We start from the raw sequence: 22,324 nt of genomic DNA on the forward strand, positions 1-22,324 counted from the left end.
CATTATTTCACCTCCTAAAGAGTTTATTGTCGTAGTTCCTTACATGCCTTTACCTTAACCGTTCATGTATTATGTTATTCACTAGTCTCATCTCATGGGGCGACTCACACTTGATTTATAACTAGTGGTGGAGCTGCTGATATAAATACACAGTTGATAACGTGGAACAGAGGCGGCTCTAGACTTTATGAGGCCTTAGGCGAAACTCAAACATGAGGCCCCACTAACAAAAAAGTGTCACATATACACATTGATGCACAGTTTACCTGTGTATGTGCCTGAGAGTGTGTCTGGTAGAGAGTATCCTTGTGTGTGAGAATGTATGTCTCCGGTGAGCATGTTTGCGTTTTTGTCTGAGACTGAAGTGTGTTGTGTGTATGGCGGGTGATGGTGTGAGGGGGGTGATGGTGAGAGGGAAAGGGGGGTGATGGTGAGAGTGAGCGGGGGTGATGTGAGAAGGAGGGGGTGATGTGAGAAAGAGGGGGGTTGATGTGAGAGTGAGGGGGGGTTGATGTGAGAGTGAGGGGGGGTGATGTGAGAGTGAGGGGGGGTGATGTGATGTGAGAAGGAGGGGGGTGATGTGATGTGAGAAGGAGGGGGGTGATGTGAGAAGGAGGGGGTTTGATGGTGAGGGTGGTGAGGGGGTGAGGCTGAGGGGGTGGGGGTGAGGCTGAGGGGGTGGGGGTGGGGGTGAGGCTGAGGGTGGTGAGGCGTGAGGCTGAGGGGGGTGATGCTGAGGATGGTGAGGGGGTGATGCTGAGGATGGTGAGGGGGTGATGCTGGGGGTGGGGGGGGGGGTGATGCTGAGGGTGGTGAGGTTGGTGAGGGGGGTTATGCTGAGGGTGGTGATGCTGAGGGTGGTGATGCTGAGGGTGATGCTGAGGGTGGCTAGGCAGGGTGATGCTGAGGTTGATGCTGAAGGTGGTGAGGGACGGTGATGCTGAGGGTGGTGAGGATGGTGAGGGGGGTTATGCTGAGGGTGGTGATGCTGAGGGTGGTGATGCTGAGGGTGGTGATGCTGAGGGTGGTGAGGGAGGGTGATGATGAGGGTGATGCTGAGGGTGGTGAGGGAGGGTGAGGCTGAGGGTGGTGGGGGGTGGTGAGGCTGAGGGTGGTGGGGGGTGGTGGTGAGGCTGAGGGTGGTGGTGAGGCTGAGGGTGCTGAGCCTGAGTGTGGTGGGGGGGTGAGGATGAGGGTGGTGGGGAGGCTGAGGGTGGTGGGGAGGGTGGAAAGGCTGAGGGTATTGGGGAGGGTGGGGAGGCTGAGGGTGGTGGGCTGAGGCTGAGGGTGGTGGGGGGTGCTGAGGCTGAGGGTGGTGGGGTGCTGAGGATGGTGGGGTGGTGGGGTAGCCATGATATACGTACGTTCAGCCTAGCATGCTCAAATATAACACACTTCTGTCTACAAAAAAATAATAATAATAATAATAAAAAAAAAGAATGCAGCTTCAGAATTAATCTAAATTGTATGCTGTCTAGGAGGTGGGAGGGTCTTCTGCTGATTGGCTGGAATGTGTCTGCTGACTGTGAGGTACAGGGTCAAAGTTTACTCAATGATGACGAATAGGGGGCGGACCGAACATCGCATATGTTCGCCATCCATGGCGAACGCGAACAAGCTATGTTCGCCAGCGAACCGTTCGGGACATCACTACTTAGTAGGTCATTTTTGACAGTTGCAGGAGAGGAATCATGGGGGTGGGGGATAAAAACCTGCTAACAGTTTAACTGATATGCTTTCTTGAAGAAGTGAGTTTTCAATAATTTTTGGAATGAGTGGAGACTGAATTAAGTAAAATAAAAAGTGCTCACTACCATATATATCAAGGATGACAAATTGTTCTGAAGGGCCAATTTGGCCACTGAAATAGGTATGAAAGATCGAATGCATAAAAGTGATACATACATGCACGTGCTCAAACAAGAAAAAGAGCGGGCACAAAGAACAACTTCTCATAATGTCAGAAATATAATTTATTACAACAATAAAAAAGGTTTATTTCTGTGTAGTGTCGGCTTTTGAATGCAGTTGTGTGTGTTAGGGCCTGGAGAATTGACTGAAACTCAACACCACTGTGAGGTCCAGATCAATTCTGAGTTTATTGGTATAACTCATTAGATTATATAAGTATCTGATCATGCCACATTACATCACATTAAACACGAATCAGGAATCATTTTGATCACAAATACAATCACTGACACAGATACAGAAACAGAGATACAAACACACGTAGATACACACATGCAAATACAAAGACACACTGTAGCTGTGTATCTGCGTGTGTGTCAGTATTTGTATCTGTGTGCCTATATCTGTATATGTGTCAGTAAGTCTGTGTGTCTAAGACTCTGCATGTGTGTCAATGTGTGTCTGTGTATCTGCATGTGTGGCAATGTTTGTATCTGTGTTTCTGTACATCTGTATGTGTCAGTGTATCTGCATGTGTATCAGTGTGTATGTACAACTGTATGTGTGTCACTATGTGTATGAAACACTAACACACATACAGAAACTGACACACACTGACACGTATAGATGTACAGGCATAGTTTTTGGCTTCCCTCCCCCCTCCTGTTTGTGTGCCTGCAGCTACGTCCCCACACGGCTCTCAACAAGGTGGGAGGAACTGACCACAACTCACTTGCCACCAGCTGGCTGCAGGGGGAGGGGGGCTATAAAAGGGCGAGAGGGACCCTGATCTAAGAGCCCTCTAAGTCCCACAATTACCTAAAGGGCCTCTGCTATTCCCAACTTACACATATATACACACACTGTTACACATATACACACACAATACTACACAGATGCACACATTTAGTTACACACATACACACAATCAGTTACACACACACTATGACAAATATATACAGTATACACACACACACACAGTTATACATATACGCACACACATACTGTTACACATATATACATACACACACACACACATATATATATACACACACATATATACACACAAACTATTGCACACTCACAATTAATGTTACTAGCTGTTACTGGCAGCCTTTCCTAGTGCAGCATGCTGGGAATTGTGAGGAAGCAGATGTCAGTCTCTGCTCCCTCACTATCTCTGAGTCCCGCTCCAGTCCCTCTACCCATTCCTCAGACACAGCAGCCAACCACCCCTCCCTCCTATCAGCGGGTGGCTGAAGCTAGCAGTTGGTGCTCCGTTGAGCCTCTTCTCTTGCTCCCCTGCTCTCTGGGAGCTGGAAGAAAGTAAAGTGTATTATATAGATATTATTTGTAAAAGATCTAAAGCAGGGTTAGGCAGCCTTCAGCATTCCATATATTGTGGAAGTCTGGCTATAGGAGCATTATGGAAGATGTAGTCCACAACACCTGGAGTGATGAAGGTTGTCTACCCCGATCTAAAGGGTGCATTTCTTTTTATAAGCATCCCTGATTTTAAGGCAGTGTTTTCACCTTATTGCCCATCAGTCAGAATGTGAGTGATTCTATGTAATGCAGACTTGATATGACTCATAGTAAGCCATATAATTGTTATCCCCAATCCTCTTATACTTTATCTCAATTGTCTTCCTTCCAATTCCAATTCCCTCTAAAGTCTGTGCAGTGTTTATATAAGTCACCCTGATATTGTACTTAAAATCTACAATTCTCGTTGTGTCACGGAGTGAGTATAGTCAGCAAAACAGTTTTAAGGCTTCGCACTTGACCACTAGGCCCAAGACCTAGCGTTCGTGCATATAACAGATCATGCAGTATCCCTTTAGAAATTCGGATTCATTCGTAGCTTCTTTGAAAGGCCAGCAGATGAAAACCATTGGTAGCGAGTAACCTGTTCCTAGTTACAAAACAAATTTTTTTCCTTATTTTATATCATTTGTAATTTGGCTAAAAAAAAAAAAGCGTACCAGAGGCGTGCAAAAACATGGCAGTCCTGAGGCATAAAGCATACAAACATAAATAATCTAAAAAACAAAAAGGGATTATGAAACAAAGTGACCTTCTCTTTCAACATAGTCTGATTCACGCGAGAGGACTATAGCAGACATAGCAGATCGTGGAATAGAATATTAATTGTGGAAATGTATCGGATTTACAGAATGACCAGCATTTCTTCCATTTTTTTAATAGTAATGTTTTCGGCGTCATAAAAGCTTTTATTTTACACTTTTCTTCATCATTTTCAAGATCATAGATTGGTCCAAGGTGATAACTACTGCAGAGGCTGAATGATTTATGGTTTTATATCCCTAGCAAGTCACAAACTGAACTTGCTTTATATTAATATGTTGTTGTTGATGATTTTTATTTTTTTTTTTCCTCCTGCTCTCATTGTCCTAATTATCTTCTCTGGCACATGTTGTGTCAGGGGAAGGGAGGGGAGAGCAGTCATCCGTGCTTAGGTGTTGTAGCAGTCAGTTACTGTAAGAAACAGCAATTCCGAGGCATTGTGCTTCGTGCGGTCTCTGTGTGCTCGGGAATAAGCGAGGATCTGTGTATGAACCCCGTGAATCGCTCATTTCCACCTCCAAAAAGCCAGCTGATTAGTCCAATCTCTCTCCACCTCCACCTCGTTTCTTTTCAATCATGTCAGCCTGGCTGGTTGCCGTTATGGCTGCCCTTTTCCTCCTACGCAGTGGCAGAGTCCGTGGGAGTTGGTTCCAGCCTACTCCGGCTAACGAGGAGTACTGCTAGTTAGTGAGGTCTTGATGCTGTGTGCGTGGGTTGAGGGGCACACACAATGAGTAGGCGGTTGTCCCGTCAAAAAGTCTAACACTCGTAGTACCCACAAAAAGCAAAGGAATCGATACAAACATTCTTCCAGTGAAATTCCAGGAATATGGAGAACAAAATAGGCCTACTAGTTTTTTTTCCATTGTTTTTATGTTTATATATGAATCATTATTTACGCATCATTACATAGCTACAATGTTCCAGAGCTGAGATTGGATATAATAATATAACAAGGATTAAAGCAGATGCCAATGTGGCACAGAATTTACATTAGCCACCCCGGAACTTTGTTCCACGTCTGCCAGCAAAAGGGTTAATGTCTCAAAGCGAAACGCAGCACGTATGGACTACATGCACCATAACCACTTCAAATCAACGATAAACCTATAAGAATCTTAAAATCTGCCAATGCTGTTATTATTTGAATTTAGATAGTGGTAACATTTTCTGCAGCGCTTTGCAATGGGGATAGTTGACATATTAAGTAATATTGAATATTGACAGAAATAAGAGGTACAAATGCACTGCTCCAATTAACTTACCGTCTAGTAGTTTGTAGGAGTCCTGTTCTTAACAACATTAACAAATAATAAAAAAAAGTCTCCATTTTTTTTTTACTTTAAGCAATTTACTAAAATTCTATTTTTTTTGTAATTATGTCCAATAGTGTCCTGTGTTTTAATATTTATAAATATGATCTGAGGTTCGTTATCTAGACCTGTGGTTGTCACAGTTTGCGTATCTTGATGGGAAGTAAAGAAAATCGGTACCCTGATACTAATATTAATTTAATGCGGGGCAGTGGAAATGTCCCAAAATGAATTATCACAGAGGTTTACATTTTATATAGTTTCTGCTTTAGGTTTCTATGGCGATGTCACATTTTCTCCTTTCTCAAATTCTCAAAGAGTCCGACTTATGTCTCTGGCAGTACGCATGTAAATCGTGCGCTTATACCAGGCAAGATCATGCAGGAATATACTGTAAATGCTCACATTTATAGTACCCGATGCGGTCACTAGCAAGAGTTAAGGGCATCACTTTGCCTGCTATTGAGAGACGCTGCTGCCCAAATAAAATAAATAAATAAATCCATATTCAATAGATATGCCCAAAATGAACACATGCATGCATTTAATTATGTATTTTGTTGTTTTGGGTGTGTCTTAAAAAAACAAAAAAAACTTACAAAAGCTGCAGATCTCTTTTCTGCAGTCTTTGCAAGCCCTCCACTTCTAACCCCGCCCAGACTTCCCATGGCTGCCCAATTACAGACTTCCCAAAGTCTTTTGCAAGGAAGGTTCTGCCTCCTGAGTTTAGCTTCACTGAGCTAAACATACCAGGAAGTAACAAGACTGGTTATCTGATTGATCGCTAGTTAACTTATAAAAGTGCCAATTCCAATTGAAATTATAAAATAAAATAAAAAATAAAAAAGAAGACACACTTCATACATAAAGCACTTCAGCAAGCTATAGGTGTTTGGAATTATTTTTTTAAGCAATTCTATAGAAAATGGCAACCTCCATTTCCCTGTAAGTGAATAATGCATATGAGAGGTAAATGTATAAAAAAAATTGCAGTTGCAAATAAGACACAGCTCCCAACCTCTAGATGGAATTGGGACAATATGAGTTGCTATGAATTATAGACACTTGAGAATGTAAGGGGTATTATATAATTTAAAAGTCGAGATGGAATGCTAATTTTTCTCTCTTTCCTTTAGGGGAGCTTTCTCTGAGGTTGTTTTGGCCCAGGAGAAGGATTCGGAGCGTTTAGTGGCCCTGAAATGTATCCCCAAGAAGGCTCTTCGAGGCAAAGAGGCTGTGGTGGAGAATGAAATCGCAGTTCTAAAAAAGTAAGAAAACATGTTGCAGTATCTGGAGTTAGTGCCATTAAGATTACAGTTCAGCTGTCGTATGGGTGTTGGGTTAGAAGGTCACTAGACTAGTTATTAATGGGAATTATTGCTTTGAACAGATACCGGGTACTCGAGTGTCAGCTGATGGAGTGCTATTGTTTAAGGGTTACTTTGACCCTTTTCTTGACTCTCTTTTTTAGCTTTATTATGCCCTGTTGGGCACTATTGAGCATGCCCACCACTCGTATTTATTTAAATAAATTAAACCTTACTTTGACTCCAGTCCTGGGCAGATCTCCCTCACTTTTTATTCATGCCCCATCTGTCGTCATCTGTGGTCCAATCAAATGTTTCCCATAGAGAAGCATTTGATTGGACCTTTTTATAGGTTCAGAGCACCTACGGGAGGGGAGAAAGGGAACTGTGAGTGCAACTAGCCCCTGGCATAAAAGTGCAGATTCCTCTGTATGTGCGGTATTTCAAGTAGAAATGCTGTACAGACTTCTACCACCATGATACATCTAAAAGCACAAGTGATAATGGTGGTTGAAGTAATCCTTTAAACTCTTTCAACAGTCCTTGGTGACTCTCCAGACTGCACCTTCACATCTCTTACTCGAGGTCGATCATCTGAGCCAATCCAATGCCTTACCAAAGAAAAGAATTGGAAGGCTAGTGCGCGTGCAGCAAAAGCGCATTGCGCCTGCAGCAAAAGCCGCATTGCGCCAATCAGAGACTATCTAAAAGAAATAGCAGAGTTTTGAAAAGCTCAGTTAGAGGATTAGTGTTTTATTAACAGGCTTTTTTACTACATTGAGAAATTCAAAGTGAATTTCAACATTTTTGTCAAAACGGCGAAATTAGAGACATTTTCCAAATCAGTTCTGCTTTTAGTTTGGCTACATTGGTCTTAAATTTGGTAATTACTTTGAATGATTAGTTTAGCATACCAACCAACATTTCAAATAGACAAATAGGGCCACTTTAATTTTAGGGGGTATGATCAGGGGTGTGGCCAGGGGCGGGGTCGGTTCTGATATATTTTAGGTGACTTACTAATAACAATTTAACTAAAGTGTCATTTAGGACAAGAACTATTAGGATGGAAAAGAAAAACAGAGGAACTTGAGCCCAAAATAGGGACTGTCCCTGGTAAATAGGGACACTTGGCAGGTATGCAGTAGAAGGTTTCAAAATTGGATTTGCCAGTGAAATACAGGAAAATCATGTAATATGTTTAAACGTTAATTATTCAAAACAATGGGGCACATTTGAGTTAAAATGAGACCATCAGAATTGCCTAGAAATACAATATGCAAATGTACCTCAACTTCCCAACATTCTCTTTGTTCCTGATTGTCATGTCAACAAAGTCAGATTACTACACATTGATTCCAATAGGAATTCCTATACAAAGTCTGTTTTGAGATGAATTCATCAGAAATTTTACGTATAAAGTTGATTTGTAAAAATGTTTTACTCAAAGTGAAATTACATCAATCTAAATATATAGTGAAAAAAACAACTGTACAAAAAAAATAAAAAAAAATCTGTAAAAAACAATATAGGCACTATATTTTGCTGTATTAGATCATATACTGAAACGTGACATGAATGCTTTAATTCCAGAACAGCATTAGTACCGTAGCAGCTAACAGCAGGTAGTATATCACCGACTGCTAGCTACTCAGTCTGCATCGACTGTCAATGGAACATTTATACATCATTTGTGCTTTGTTTCTCCTGCACCCACAGTGAATGCTGTTATTTTCCTGCTCACGGCTGTTACCTGTAGCAGGGAACTCTGATGTATTCCTCCCCCCACCCCCCCCTTGGTCTAGTACTATGCCACAGAGACAATGATTATAAATCTCCTCACGTTTTTATGTATGTGTAATTGTCTGCTGAGCTGGGGTATGCGGCATTGGATCCTTCTCCGGAAATCGAGGCGTATTGGCGTAATGCGTGTCATTGCTGCGCTAAACTGCAGCTTTGTCAGTCCACTTCTCTCAGAGCCTGTTCTCACCCAAAAAGAAAATATATATACATTTTTATTTTATGTTAAGCTGACAAGCTTTACATTAAGCTAACTGCCTTTGCCTCTAAAACATTACTGTATGTGTTTTATGATATTTGACAGCAGTGTCAGCAATGAAACCTCTAACCCACACACTTCAAGCACCATAACCACTACAGAGCAGTGCAGTGGTGTCAGGAGTTCCCGACTTACCTGAGGCTCACTGGGCAGGCACCAGTAACAGCCTTTAGTAGAGTCTGAAGCAATGAGTTTCCATTTTAGCCCCGGCGCTAAACCTTGCTGCTGTGCATTGGTAGAGAGCGCATATGATGCGCCAGCTCAGTGAAGAGAGTTTACGGCTCTCACGGCAGCTGACACCAATAGACCCCACGTAAGTTGTCAAACCATTAGCAATTGACATTGACACTCTGTTAACTCCGTAGGCACCACAGCAAGCTGAAGAGCTTTAGGGGCGTGGAGTGTTCCTTTAACATTCTATTAGAAAAAATATATTTTTTTCAAGGAATATTGCCCTGAGTACCCCTGTGTATGAACTACCACTGCTCCGAATGGAGATATGACAGGTCCGATAACATGATCATTTTGAATGGACAGAGGAGAGATCTGGTTACTCTATAAGGCTGAATGGGCAGAGGATATTTCTCATTGCATTGTGAAGCTGAACGAAGAGAGGGCTGTACTAATTACATCGTTAAGCTCAATGGGCAGAGAGGACAGATCTGATCTCATTATAAAGCTCAATGGGCAGAGGACAGCTCTGATCTCATTATACACATATCTGATCCATTTGTCTGGATAACCTGACTCCATCCTTTCCCTGATTTTAGTGCTGACAAGGGAGAATACAGTCAGGGGCACATTATAACACATCATCAGGGTTCTTCAATAAAGCGAGAATTTAAAGTGACTTCACAGCGAATTTCAATATTAGGGATATTACAATAGCCAACTAAAAGCATAGCTGGCTTGGAGATTGTTTCACATTTAGTAATTTTGACCTTAAAGGAACACTCAGGCACAAAAACAACCTCATCTAAAGTAAGTTGTTATGGTACCATAAGTCTCCTGGTGACACTCTTACCTCAAGGGGTAAAACCGTTCTCGAGCTGTTTAACCCTAACGTTGCCTCCAGCCTCAATAAACTGGCTTGGAAAAGGAAAGTTTCTTTCCAAGCTAGTTCTCTCAGCCATCTAGCGGCACCCCTGTATGATGGCACTCTGCCCTTCTGAATCTGAAACCTCAGAAAGCTGGATACCGCCTGAGGGGTGGAGTGGACATCTCCACTAGACGCAACTTTGGGGTGAAACTGTTCAAGGACGATTTAACCCCTTGAGGTAAGAGTGTCTCCAGGGGACTTCGGGCACCATAACAACTTAATCTAGATGAAGTTGTTTTGGTACCTAGCGTGTCCCTTTAAGCTTGAAATTCACTTTGAATTCTCACTTCAGTTAATAACCCTGCGTATATATCTGAATGGATTCAGGACAATTGCTAGTGGATGTCTTTGGGACACGTATTGCTCTGTCCCTATTTCCAGCTGGGGAGGTTATTTGTTTTCTAGGATCAGTGCATTTGTAGATTAAAATCGGATTTTATCCGGACCTTTGTTTGTCATTTTGTTGCTGTTTTGAATATTTGGTTAAGTGCTGTGGAAAATGTGAGTCATACAATATATACTATTACAGAGCTCCACAGCAATAAAACTCACAGCAATGTACTGTATCTGCGAGTGCTTTACAGAGCTCCATAACAATGGTGATGTACTGTATCCATCAGTGCCTTACAGAGCTCCACAGCAATACAACTGTCAGGAATGTGCTGTATCTAGAACTGTGTCACAGAGCTCCAAAGCAATAAAACTCACATAAATATACAGTCTATGAGTGCATCACAGAGCTCCACAGCATTCAAACGGTCAGTAATGTGCTGAATATATGAGTGTGTCACAGAGCTCCACCGCACTAAAACTCGTAAAAATATACTGTGTCTATGAGTACACCACAGAGCTCCAAAGCAATAAAATTCGCAGAAATATACTGCATATACGAGTGGTTCACAGAGCTCCGCCGCAATAAAAGTGCCAGTAATATCACAGAGCTCCACCTTAATGTTTGTCTGAATTGCGGTAATGTATGTACACTACTTTGTGCAAATACCATATTGATGTCTTGTTTTTAATTAGGTTATTATAGGAATAGATTTTAAAATGTCAAGGAGTATTCTAGAGACCCAGGCTCCAGGATTATCGAATTCCCTAGCTAAATCTCAGTGTTTACATAAACTGGCAGCGAGTAAATATTAAATTGCACACAGCGCCATTTAATTTTTCCATTTTAGCTTTCCTTTCACAGGAAGTACCGAAATAAAATATAGAATCTTCTCAACCTATATTAAAGACCTCTGGCCGTAACATACGTTTACAGATTTTCCCCATACTGAAATATTGATCAGGCCATTCTCATGCAGAAATATAAAAAACAAGTTACGTATTCATCTTAATATTTTACAGCACACATGGATTAACTTTGCTACTACTGAGATAAATGTGCTTTTATTTGTGGTAATTACGGTATATGATAGAAGGCAAAGAATCGGGGTAGGAAACGCTCTCACTTGAATTGCTGTTGGGCTCTGACTCGCACAGGGTTATTGAGAATTCACAGTGTATATAAGTCAAAAGTAGACGAACTGGAAGCGTAGCTGACTTGGAGAATTTTTCCATATCGGCTATTTTGACCTTCATTTTGAAATTCGCGTTGAATTCCCTTTAAATGTTCCCCTTTTAGTAAAAAAAAAACCTGCCAGACTATAAATGGTGGATTTCAGAAACACCCTTTTGCGCATGTGAACGAGCTATGGTTTAAAGCACAACAAAGTGCATGCAATCTGCAAGTCAAATAAGGGCCGGGGGAAAGAGGTTTGACTTTTAGTTGGAATAAATGGAGGGAGTTGTGTGAATAACAAATCTGAGGTTTGGCTTGATAATGTTATTTTTGTTTCAGATCTTTTATTGTAGATGGGTTGTTTATATGTGGTCCTGTGACCACCGTTGCTTGGTGACAAAATGAGTCTCAAAGTCCTGGTGCTCTTAAATAGTAATGGAAGTGCTATAACACATACAAGATTCATATTCTCATATGTTAATATTCAGTGAACACACCATGTATTTGAAAGAATAGATTGTTATTTTTTAATATTGGGAGAATATCTTTGTTTATCGCTAACTCCCATATGCAAACCTGTATCCCTGACACTATAGTGTTGGAGTGGCTATTTTGATTGTCGACCACCTTCACTGTGGAATGAAAAGGTTATTTTACTCACCATTTCTCCAGTGCCGTTCCAGACTCGACACGGCTGGCCCCACCCCCATGGCTGAGATCATCACGCTTGATAGTCTCAGCCAATCCAAGGCTTCCCTATAGGGAAGCATTGGGAGGCTGTAGCGCATGGACGGTAAAATTATGTACTGCGCCAATCAGCATCTCCTCATAGAGATGCATTGACTCAATGCAACCCTATGGGCAACATTCAGTGTCTCCATTCAGAGTGGAGACACTGAATGCCAGTGCTGCACACTGTGCACCACTGAGACAGGAAGCACCTCTAGTGGTCGTCTGAGTAACTGTCACTAGAGGTGTTACTAGGAAGCAATGTAAACACTGCCTTTTCTCTGAAAGGGCAACATTTACATAGAAAAGCCTGCAGGGACAGGCTATTGACACCAGAACAACTACATAAAGCTGTATTGGTTCGGGTGATTATAGTGTCCCTTTAAGGGAAAAATAATTGCTTGTGTGGTTAAGCTCAAATGTTGAGAGAATTAACTTTTTAATTTTGTTGATTTTTCCCCTCTGATAATCACATTAAACATATGTATGGGCACAATTGTGCTAAGATAGCACAGCTAAAGTTTTCTACATGCCCCCTACTGTGGTAACTGAATTGCATGTGAAGTAGATTGACCTTTGCACAATAGATGCTTCAATTTTACCAAGTAAAGCAGCTGGCTTCAATTATCTGACACATATTATCATCGGATAAAAATCACACAACATAATCAAATCTAGCTTAGCTGGCTCAAGATGCATCAGTCACCATGGTAACTTCAGAGTTCCACCAGCATGTAAACCCTCGGCAAACAAATCAGTGGATGTTCCACAGGTGTGGGTTGTTGAAGATTAAAATCGCAGATCTGGACACACGAACATACCTTACAGAAAAAGTGCTTAAATATTTGCTGCAAAGAACTTCACTTTCTTTTTTCTTTAACATTTACAAATTTATAAAAATGTACAAACTTATAGGGTCATTCACTAAAGTGACAACTCCAAGTGAATTTCACATTTAAAGGGATACTATAAGGGCCAGGAATACAAAGCTGTATTCCTGGCATTATACTTCCACTGCCTGCCCCCTCCCTCACCGCCCCTCCCCACCGCGGTAAATAAAATGTTAAAAACCCTTTATTTACTTACCTTATCCCAGCGCCGATGTCCCTTGGCGCTGGGTCGCAGTTCTGCCACCTCTGATGTCCCATGATGAGCGGGTGCTAATGCGCATGCACAGCAAACGCTTAGCACGTATTAGACCTCCCAATAGGAAAACACTGAATCAGTGCTTTCCTATGGGGAAAAATCTGATGCTGGATGTCCTCATGCAGAGCGTGAGGACGTCCAGCGTCAGATACCGGTCAGGAAGCGCCTCCAGTGGTTTAAAAGTTGACTTCTTTTCGAAGATGAATGGGTGGCTTTTAAAGTGGCATTGTCACTGGGGGGGCAGGTAAAGGTGAGATTTACTTACCTGAACTTGTCCCTTGCGGGCGCCGCCATCTTCCTCGATCTGCTCCTGTTCAGCTCCTGGTGCTTCAATGCCAGGAGCCAACGCCAACACTAGGAGTCAACACACTAAGGTCTGAAATACTCATTTTTTCGTTGCGGGTACAGGGGGAAGTGACAGTGCCGCTTTAAGTATAAATTTTAAAACCTGACTTCTACAGACTGCAGATCTGGTATAATTTATTACACCACAAAACACAATTTACTGTCTCCAAGTCCTTTCTCAAGCAACATGAGGTATGTCTGAATCTCTGATGAAAAACCCTGTAGGTGAATTTGATCGATAGAAAAGTGAATTGCTGTGAGTAATCAATCTCTCCTCCAAGGTTGAGCCCTGAGGTTTTAATGACCACAAGCAGGCATGGGTCAACATTTCATGCAATTCACATTGCGGGTCGAGTCAGTGTGGTGCACAATGCAATTCCAGTACAGAAGTTTTCCGAATCTCAGATATGAAAGTAAACAAGGTCATGTAATTTAAAGAAAGAAGTCAGACGCAAGAAAATATAAATTACGCGTTAAGAGAAGGAAAGAGGCCAGTCACTGAGCAATGTCAAGGAGGGTGAGACTTTATAAAAGAATGAAATGTAAAAAAAAATCTGCCATTCTACTAAAAAAAACAAACAAACAAACAAACAAAAATAATACTGGTATGGAATTTTTTTAACCCCTTAAGGACAGACAACGGATATATTCCGTCATGATTCCCTTTTATTCCAGAAGTTGTGTCATTAAGGGGTTAAAACTCAAATTTGTTCCAAATGTTGCAGGTTAGTCGTTTTTAACCCATTCTGCACCACGGGTGGGGTCACTAGGTAACGGGGCACTATAGAGAGCTATAGTGCTAGGAAAACAACTTTGTTTTCCTGGCACTCGAATTCCCTATAAGTGAAGAACTGGCAAATAAAGCTTGGTCCCTAATCCATTCGTACGGTTAGAATGTGTCACTATTTCCTGAACGGAATGTGCTTTAACCATAATTGAGGCATAATGACATGTCATGTTTTCGATGGCCAGTGAAGGCGGCCCTTCTCCGAATTATACTTACCTTGCCAGATCCGATCGAGGGGATTGCAAGATTGGCTGCAAACAAAATTCTAGGTTTTGTTTTGATTTGATTTTGGTCAGAATTGCCTCTGTCCTTAAGTGGTTCATTCCATAAATTGTTATTAATAAGTCCCCTCAAATTTCGCAGAACAGCCTCGTCCCTGGCCACAGCCCCACTCACACACCTCTAAAATTAAATGTTCCTTCTATTTAATTTGAAATGTTGGGAGGTATGCTTCCTGTGTCTATAACTCCATTACATCCTTTTTATTGCACCATCTCCAGGCAACAAGTGCCGCTTGTCTGTTAGCTTCTAAAACCAATGTCCGTTTGCTTTTTAGTTTTTTCATTTTTTAATTCACTTAATTTAATGTCAATGTATCTTTTTTTTTATCCAGTTTTATATAAAATACCCCTTATTTTTATTGTTGTAACTAAAAGAATAATTTAGCAATCAATTTACCAATTTTTAGGGACTATCATGAATTTCCTGCAAACATCCAATCTCATTATGTTGAAATTTTCCCTTTCTTTGTGTGTGTTTAGTAAAGTAGAGCTTTATACTAATTTGAAACGTGTAGCAGAGAACTGTAGTACCACAAGGATTTAAGTGAATCGCTAATATTACATACTGGGAATAAAATTATGATTTTCTATTCTGTTGGCCTCTGTGACAGATTAATAATATAGCCAAGCAATAATACACAGCGGGGAATTTATTTCTCTTCCACAACTATGAGATCACAGGGGAAACTGGCTGAGTTAAACATATATAATTTATATTCCTCACGGATATAATGCCTAGAGTTTATTAGAAGGTTGTTTTCTTCATAAAGCCAGCTCAGACAGATTTGTGGGATTACAAAATAACAGTTGTGTTCATGATCTCTCTTCCTGTGGGTAACCTATTTACAAACAGCATGTCCGTCAGAGGACAGGCGCAGGTGTCAAAAGCCATCTGGAGGTTTTGATCGGCAAAATTCTCTGTGTGCAAGAAAGTCTCCTTTCGCTAGACCAACAATTGCATACTTTTTAAGCGAGACACGAAAACACTTGATACATTTGAAATGATATTGTAAAAATTAGAAACCAATTGATACCGTCGCCCCTAAACACCTCCTGCCAAGTGTCCTGTAACGCGCAGTCAGTCTCCTAATTATGTAAAATCAAAGTGTATGTATTAAATAGTGTTAATAAGTTAATAATTAAATGTATGTGTTTAACTTTTTTTTATATGTTGCATTTATTAAACAATGTATAACTTTATGTTTCTCTATGTATGTTGGGAGCAGACGATTCTTAAAATCTGCTGGGCTTTTCCACCATTATATATCTTTCATTTGTATGTACTCTTGTATGTATGTATAGTTGGCTGTGTTACTGTGCCCCTTTTTTTTATAAGATGTTGTCTGTTTTTTGTGTCCTGGACTGACCAGTCGGGGGATCTAACTGAAAAAAGCATGATAAACTCTTTCAGACCAGATAAAATACACTAATATGCATTAAAATGGCAGTTTTTTTTTTCTATGGATGCAGCTGGTCCTAGCAATTAAGAAAAGCTTCAATCTTTACCCACAGGGACACTATAGTCACCAGAACAATTACAGCTGATTGTATTTGCTCTGGTGAGTAGATTCAGTCCCTGCAGGCTTTTTGCAGTAAACACTGTAATTTTTAGAGAAAAGAAAGTGTTTACATTACAGCCTAGGGATACCTCCACTAGCCACTCCTCAGATGGCTGCTAGAGGTGCTTACTGGGGCAGTGCTGCACAGTGTGACTGCCATTCACTGAACGTTCCACATACAAATATGCTGATTGACCAAGGCTGTGTTTGACTTGTGTTGGCTCTGACCTTGATCTGTATCCATGACAATCTTAGCCAATCCTATGGGAGAGCATTGTAATTAGCTCAGATCAAGACTTCTGATGATGTCAGCCAAGCAGGCAGATAAGGGGCAGCTGCAGACTGCAAAATGTAAGATTGTTACTATATTAAGAAGGACATGGGGGCTAGACTGTGTTTTTAAAATGTTAAGGTGTTCCTTTAAGACAAACCTGTTCTAAACTGCCTTATATACATGTGCAGCCTTCCTCACAGTTGGTTGATCCACTAAAACATATATAAAAATTGCTAAAAAAAAATAATAGGTGAATTTATCACAGCAAAGCGTGTGCTATTTTGGGTGCAAAGTGCTAAATGTTGAGAGACATTCTGTTGGTTACCATGGTGACTCCCCTTTATTTAGCTCTTTGACCCAAAATAACATTTGTTTTTGCCTTGCTAAATCTGCCCAAAATATGTATTTTTCTGTGTATTATTTTAGAGCACCGACCAACAGTGGAGAAGATATTTTTTGAACACTGTCTGTGTTCTGTCACTAATGACCATGGGAGACATACAATGGTTGCCTTTTGACAAAACAATAAAACAAACAAAAGCAAATGACATCATCAGCCAGAATGACTTTATTCGATTAGCCCCCAGTTTTTCTACCTAGTGGTGTGGGAAGTGAAGGAAGATCTTATCTTAGTAAGGACCATCTAGACCATGGGTTCCAACATGTGGCCCGGTTGCCGCCCGCGATGCCGGGCAGAGAAGGAGGCAGGGAGCCCATTCAGTGACGTAGGGGGCAGCAGGAGGAGGATTATGGAGGTGCGCAATAACGCGCTGTCCACATGCTCTCATTGTACTTGTTCCAAATTACATGTTAGTTGCATAAATTGTTATTAGTAAGTTATCTAAAATGTCTCAGAACAGCTGCCCCTGTCCACACCCCAACTCATACATCTAAAATTAAGGTGTTCCTTTTTGTCCGTTTAACCCCTTCAGGAAGGAGTCAATAGTGCACGTTCTGATCAAAACAAAACGTAAACAAAAACTGGAATTTGCGCTATATGTCTGTTCAACCGTAATTCAACGCTGTCACATTAAGTGCACCCACACTTATTATATATCATATTGTTCAGGAGAAACAGGGCTTTAATTTATCATTAACTATTCATATATGGAACATCATTTATTATGAATAAAAGTAAAAAAAATGTGAGAAAATAAGATTTTTTTTTAAATTTGCATTTCCGTCTGACATTTTAACTGTGAATGTCATAATACTGCAAAAAAAATGCACATATTTGTAATCAGCGATGTCTCACGAGTACAACAGTACCCCCCATTAACAGGTTTTATGTTGTTTTGGAAAGTTACAGGGTCAAATATAGAACGTTCCATTTTCAAATTGAAATTTGCCAGATTGGTAATGTTACCTTTGAGACGGTGTGGTAGCCCAGGAATGAGAATTACCCCCATAATGGCATACCATTTGAAAAAGTAGACAAGCCAAGGTATTGAAAGTGGGGTATGTTTAGTCTTTTTTAGTAGCCACTTAGTCACAAACACTGGCCAAAGTTAGCGTTCATATTTGTTTTTGTGTGAAAAAAGCAAAAAACGAATATTTGGCCAGTGTTTGTGACTAAGTGGCTACTAAGAAAGACTGGACATACCCCACTTGCAATACCTCGGGTTGTCTACTTTTGCAAATGGTATGCCATCATGGGGGTAATTCTCATTCCTGGGCTACCATACGCTCTCAAAGGCAACATAACCAATCTGGCAAATTTCAATGTGAAAAAAATGAAATGCAAGCCTTATATGTGACTCTCTAACTTTCCAAAACACCATAAAACCTGTACATGGGGGGTACTGTTATTCTCTGGAGACTTCACTAAACACAAATATTAGTGTTTTAAAACAGTAAAACATATTACAACAATAATATAGACCATAAAAGTGCCGTTCGCTTGTAAAAAATGCAAAAAACGTCACTTTTACTTAAAATATCATCGTTGTCATACAATTTACCAGTTTGAAACACGAATATTTGAGTTCAGTGAAGTCTCCCGAGTAAAACAGTACCCCCTATGTACAGGTTTTATGGTGTCTTGGAGAGTTACAGGGTCAAATATAGTGCTTGCGAATTAAATTTGCTGCACTTTCTCCCTGTGTTGCCAGGCATGTCAATCAAATTTTAATTAATCAAATCACATAATTACGTTAAAAGATTATTTAAATATACATGTAGAATTTTAATATATATGCATTTATAGGTATTTAAATTCTACGTGTATACTAATGTAATCTTTTATGTAATTATATGTATTTATCTATATATATATATTTGCGGTTATTTGTATTTTATATATATATAGATATATATAGAATGTCATTCTAAGTGTATTTTGTTACCGATATATATATATTAATAACAAAATACAGTTAGAATGAAATTACATATGCATATATAATTTATATTAAATTTTGTTTCAATATTTTATTTATTTATTTTATTATTTTATTTATTTATTATTTTAATTATACGTATTTATATATAATATATATATGTACATCTATTATATATATAATATATATATATATGTAACGTCATTCTAAGTGTATTTTAATATTAATATATATACTTATATTAATATTAAAATACACTTTGTATGACGTTACATATATATATAATATGTATATATATTATATATATAATATATATACATATTATATATATGTAAAAATATATTTAATTTATTTTTACACTTGTATTTTATTTATTTTTTATACTTCCCACCAACAGGGGGACTGTCTGATATTTCAAACAGTCCCCCTGCTGGCAGATCCACAGCCAGCTATAGGGGGCCATGTGATCGCTCTTTGAGAGCGATCACATGGCCCCCGGGGGCCTGATTTGCCGTGGGAGGGCTGCCTGGGCTGTGAGGCAGTCCTCCCGAAGCGGATCGCGGCGGAGGTAAGTACATCTTACCTCCTGGGGCTGCAAGCCGTTACAGCGTGCTATGCCGTCATAACGGCTTTAAAGCCCACTTAACCCGTGACGGCATAGCACGCCGTAACGGCGTTAAGGGGTTAAAATGTTTGGAGGTGTGCATATCTAATGTCTTCATTCTTTACTTTGAGAGAGTAAATTGAGAGGGGTCTTTGGTCTGTATCGTCACCCATTAGGTCACCCACAAGCAGGGCCAGATTAAGAGCCCAGTGGGCCTGGTGCTGACAATTATGATGGGCCTAATTACAGAATCTTATTGACCAAAAACACTAAAACACTCCCAGATGTCATGTATCTGATGGAGATGGTACTGGAGGGAAAGAAAATGGCAGCCATAAGAAAACACACACCCTATGCTAATCTCCCTCTAATTTATGTTTTCATCTGCCAAGTAAATCCATAACCACTAACAGCAGTGTCCAGTGAAGCAGGAAGTCAATGGGCATGGTAAAAGGGTGTGCCACTGACGCAAATCACGTGACCAGACCTGCCAAACGGGGTGAACATGCCCAAAAAGGGGGCATGTCCGCCCAAAGAATTTAAAAGGCCAGCCAGGCGTGAATGCAAGACCAGGCTGCCTGCCAATCATGCAAGCTGGCCAACTAAGGGCATACTATGCAGACAGCACCCTGAGCTTGGCATAAATGCGTCCAATGATGCGCTCGCTCAACGCTTTCTAAGGACGGTCCCCTAGCACTCGCTGGTCCACTTGTCTCCTTATCTTCTTACTAGCAGGCAGAAGCTCCTGGTATATAGTCTGGGACAGAGAAAAGTTGTATGTAGTGAGTGTAGAAGAAAGGGAACATGCCACAGTGTTAGAGAGACCAAAGTCAGCATTACCTTAACTAATTTCATTTCAGCCAGTCCACACAAGTTTTGTTCTCATACATCCCTCTTAAGTTTCCATATTTAAGCAGGAGTATGTGTAAAGTAGTTAGAGTTGCCACTTTTCTTGGAAAAACATACCGGCCTTATTAATTTGCATATGTATGGGTGAAGTCACATGATGTAAATCACAAGGACTGACATAAGAGAAAATGCTGTAAAAGCACAAAAAAAAACTACTTACAGTTTAATTTTGCTGTATAGATCGATTGCTCCCAGTGTCTCCCTGTCCCTCAGTGTCTTAAGTCTCCCACTGTCTCAGTGTCCCTATGTATCAGTGTCCCCATGCCTCCCAGTGTCCCCATGTCGCTCAATGTCCCCTAGCCTCCCAGTGCCCTCATGACTCAATGACGCCATTTGTCGATTACCCCAGGTTTCACAGTGGCCCCATGTCTCCCAGTATCCCGTAGTCTCCCAGTGTACCCATGTCCTAGTGTCCCCTAGTGTTGTGTCCCCAGGTCTCCCAGTGACCCTATGTAGCACAGTGTCTCAAAGCCCCATATCTCCCAGTGTCCTCTTGTATCTCCATGTCTCCCTGTGTCCCCCAGTATTCCTATGTCTCCAAGTGTCCCCTAGTGTCTATGTCCACATATCTTCCAGTGTTCCCTAGTGTATGTGTCCCCATGTCTCCCAGGGTCCCCGTGTCACTAGGACACTAGGAACACTGAGAGACATGGGGACACTGTGAGGCATGGGGACACTGAGACAGTGGACATTGGGAGACGGGGACACTGAGAGAAATGGGGACATTGAGAAACTTGGGGCACTGGGAAGACATGGGGAGACTGAGACAATTGGGGACACTGGGAGATATGGGGACACTGAGACACTAAGGGACACTGGAATACTAGAGATACTGGCTGGGACCCATGGGGACACTGGGAGACTAGGGGACACTGGGAAAATAGGGGACACTTGAAAACATGAGAGCACTGAGACACCAGGGACCCAGACACTAGGGACACTGGCTGGGAGACATGGGGACATCGAGACACTTAGGGCACTGGGATGCATGGGGACACTGGGAGACATGGGGTCACAGACACTAGGGACACTGAGGACACTGAGGTACTTGGGGATACTGGGAGACATGAGGACACTGAGACACCTGGGACATTGGGAGACATGGGGACACTTGAGGACATGGGGACACTGAGACACCAGGGACACTGAGACACTGGCTGAGAGACATGGGGACACTGGGAGACATGGGGACACTGAGAGACATGGGGATACTGTGTCCCTATTGTCTCAGTGTCCACATGTCTCCCAGTGTCCCCAAGTCTCTGTGTCATAATGTCTCAGTGTCCCCATATCTCCCAGTGCCTCCATGTCTCCTTGCAGCCTTTCCCCCATCCCTCACTTCCCTGAGTTGCTGTCTGGGCTCTCTGTAACTGCTCCCCTGCGGATCAGTGAGTAGAGATAGGCAGGGAAGGATATGCTGGAACTTCCTATCCCTGCCTCTCTCCCTCTCTCCACACACACAGTGACCCCTACTGGCCAGTGCTAATATTGCATCGTAATCTCTGTTTATACTGTATTTGTATTGCCAGTATGACTGCAATATCGGCACTAGTCAGGCAGCCTCAAATACTGGCTGTGCCAGTACAATATCAGCCAGATGGAAACCCTAAGAGTAGTGTGTAAATAAAAAAAATTACAAAAATAGATTTTTTTTTCAATGGGCCTTTTTCATGGGCATGGGCCTGGAGCTGCAGCTCCATCAGTCCCCATGTTAATCCGGCCCTGCCCACAAATTGTTAAGATTCCATATATCTATATAAGATACATAAAAGATTACATCTATATGTAACATCAATCTTATGAGTTGGGCAAGAGGAGAATACATATTTAATAGATTGATGTATCAAATTCTTCATGTGATTTTCATCTTGCACAATAGGGAAATATGAAGACCTCACCATTTACTGGCCTCAGTTTTATCCGGTTGAATTTCATCTCATATGAGACATTTATTTCTCTGTAATATTAATTTGCTGGGCTGAGATATCAAGCAATGAGCTGAACTGTCCTGTGGCTAGGGCTGAATTATGAGTCATTTAAGAAAGTCCCTTAATATGTATAACTTGG

The 22,324-nt window shown here is 41.2% G+C and overlaps 1 protein-coding gene across 1 annotated transcript in view; it reads left to right on the plus strand.

Annotated features, from left to right (window-relative positions):
- PNCK (pregnancy up-regulated nonubiquitous CaM kinase) overlaps positions 1–22,324 on the plus strand; it is a 65,679-nt gene that overhangs the window by 23,455 nt on the left and 19,900 nt on the right. Inside the window, exon 3 of the mRNA XM_063432729.1 lies at positions 6,449–6,580. Coding sequence (XP_063288799.1) covers positions 6,449–6,580 — 132 coding nt within the window. The remainder of the gene's footprint in view (positions 1–6,448; positions 6,581–22,324) is intronic.

Source organism: Pelobates fuscus, chromosome 9 (assembly GCF_036172605.1).
Source record: "Pelobates fuscus isolate aPelFus1 chromosome 9, aPelFus1.pri, whole genome shotgun sequence".
Classification (NCBI taxonomy): domain Eukaryota; kingdom Metazoa; phylum Chordata; class Amphibia; order Anura; family Pelobatidae; genus Pelobates; species Pelobates fuscus.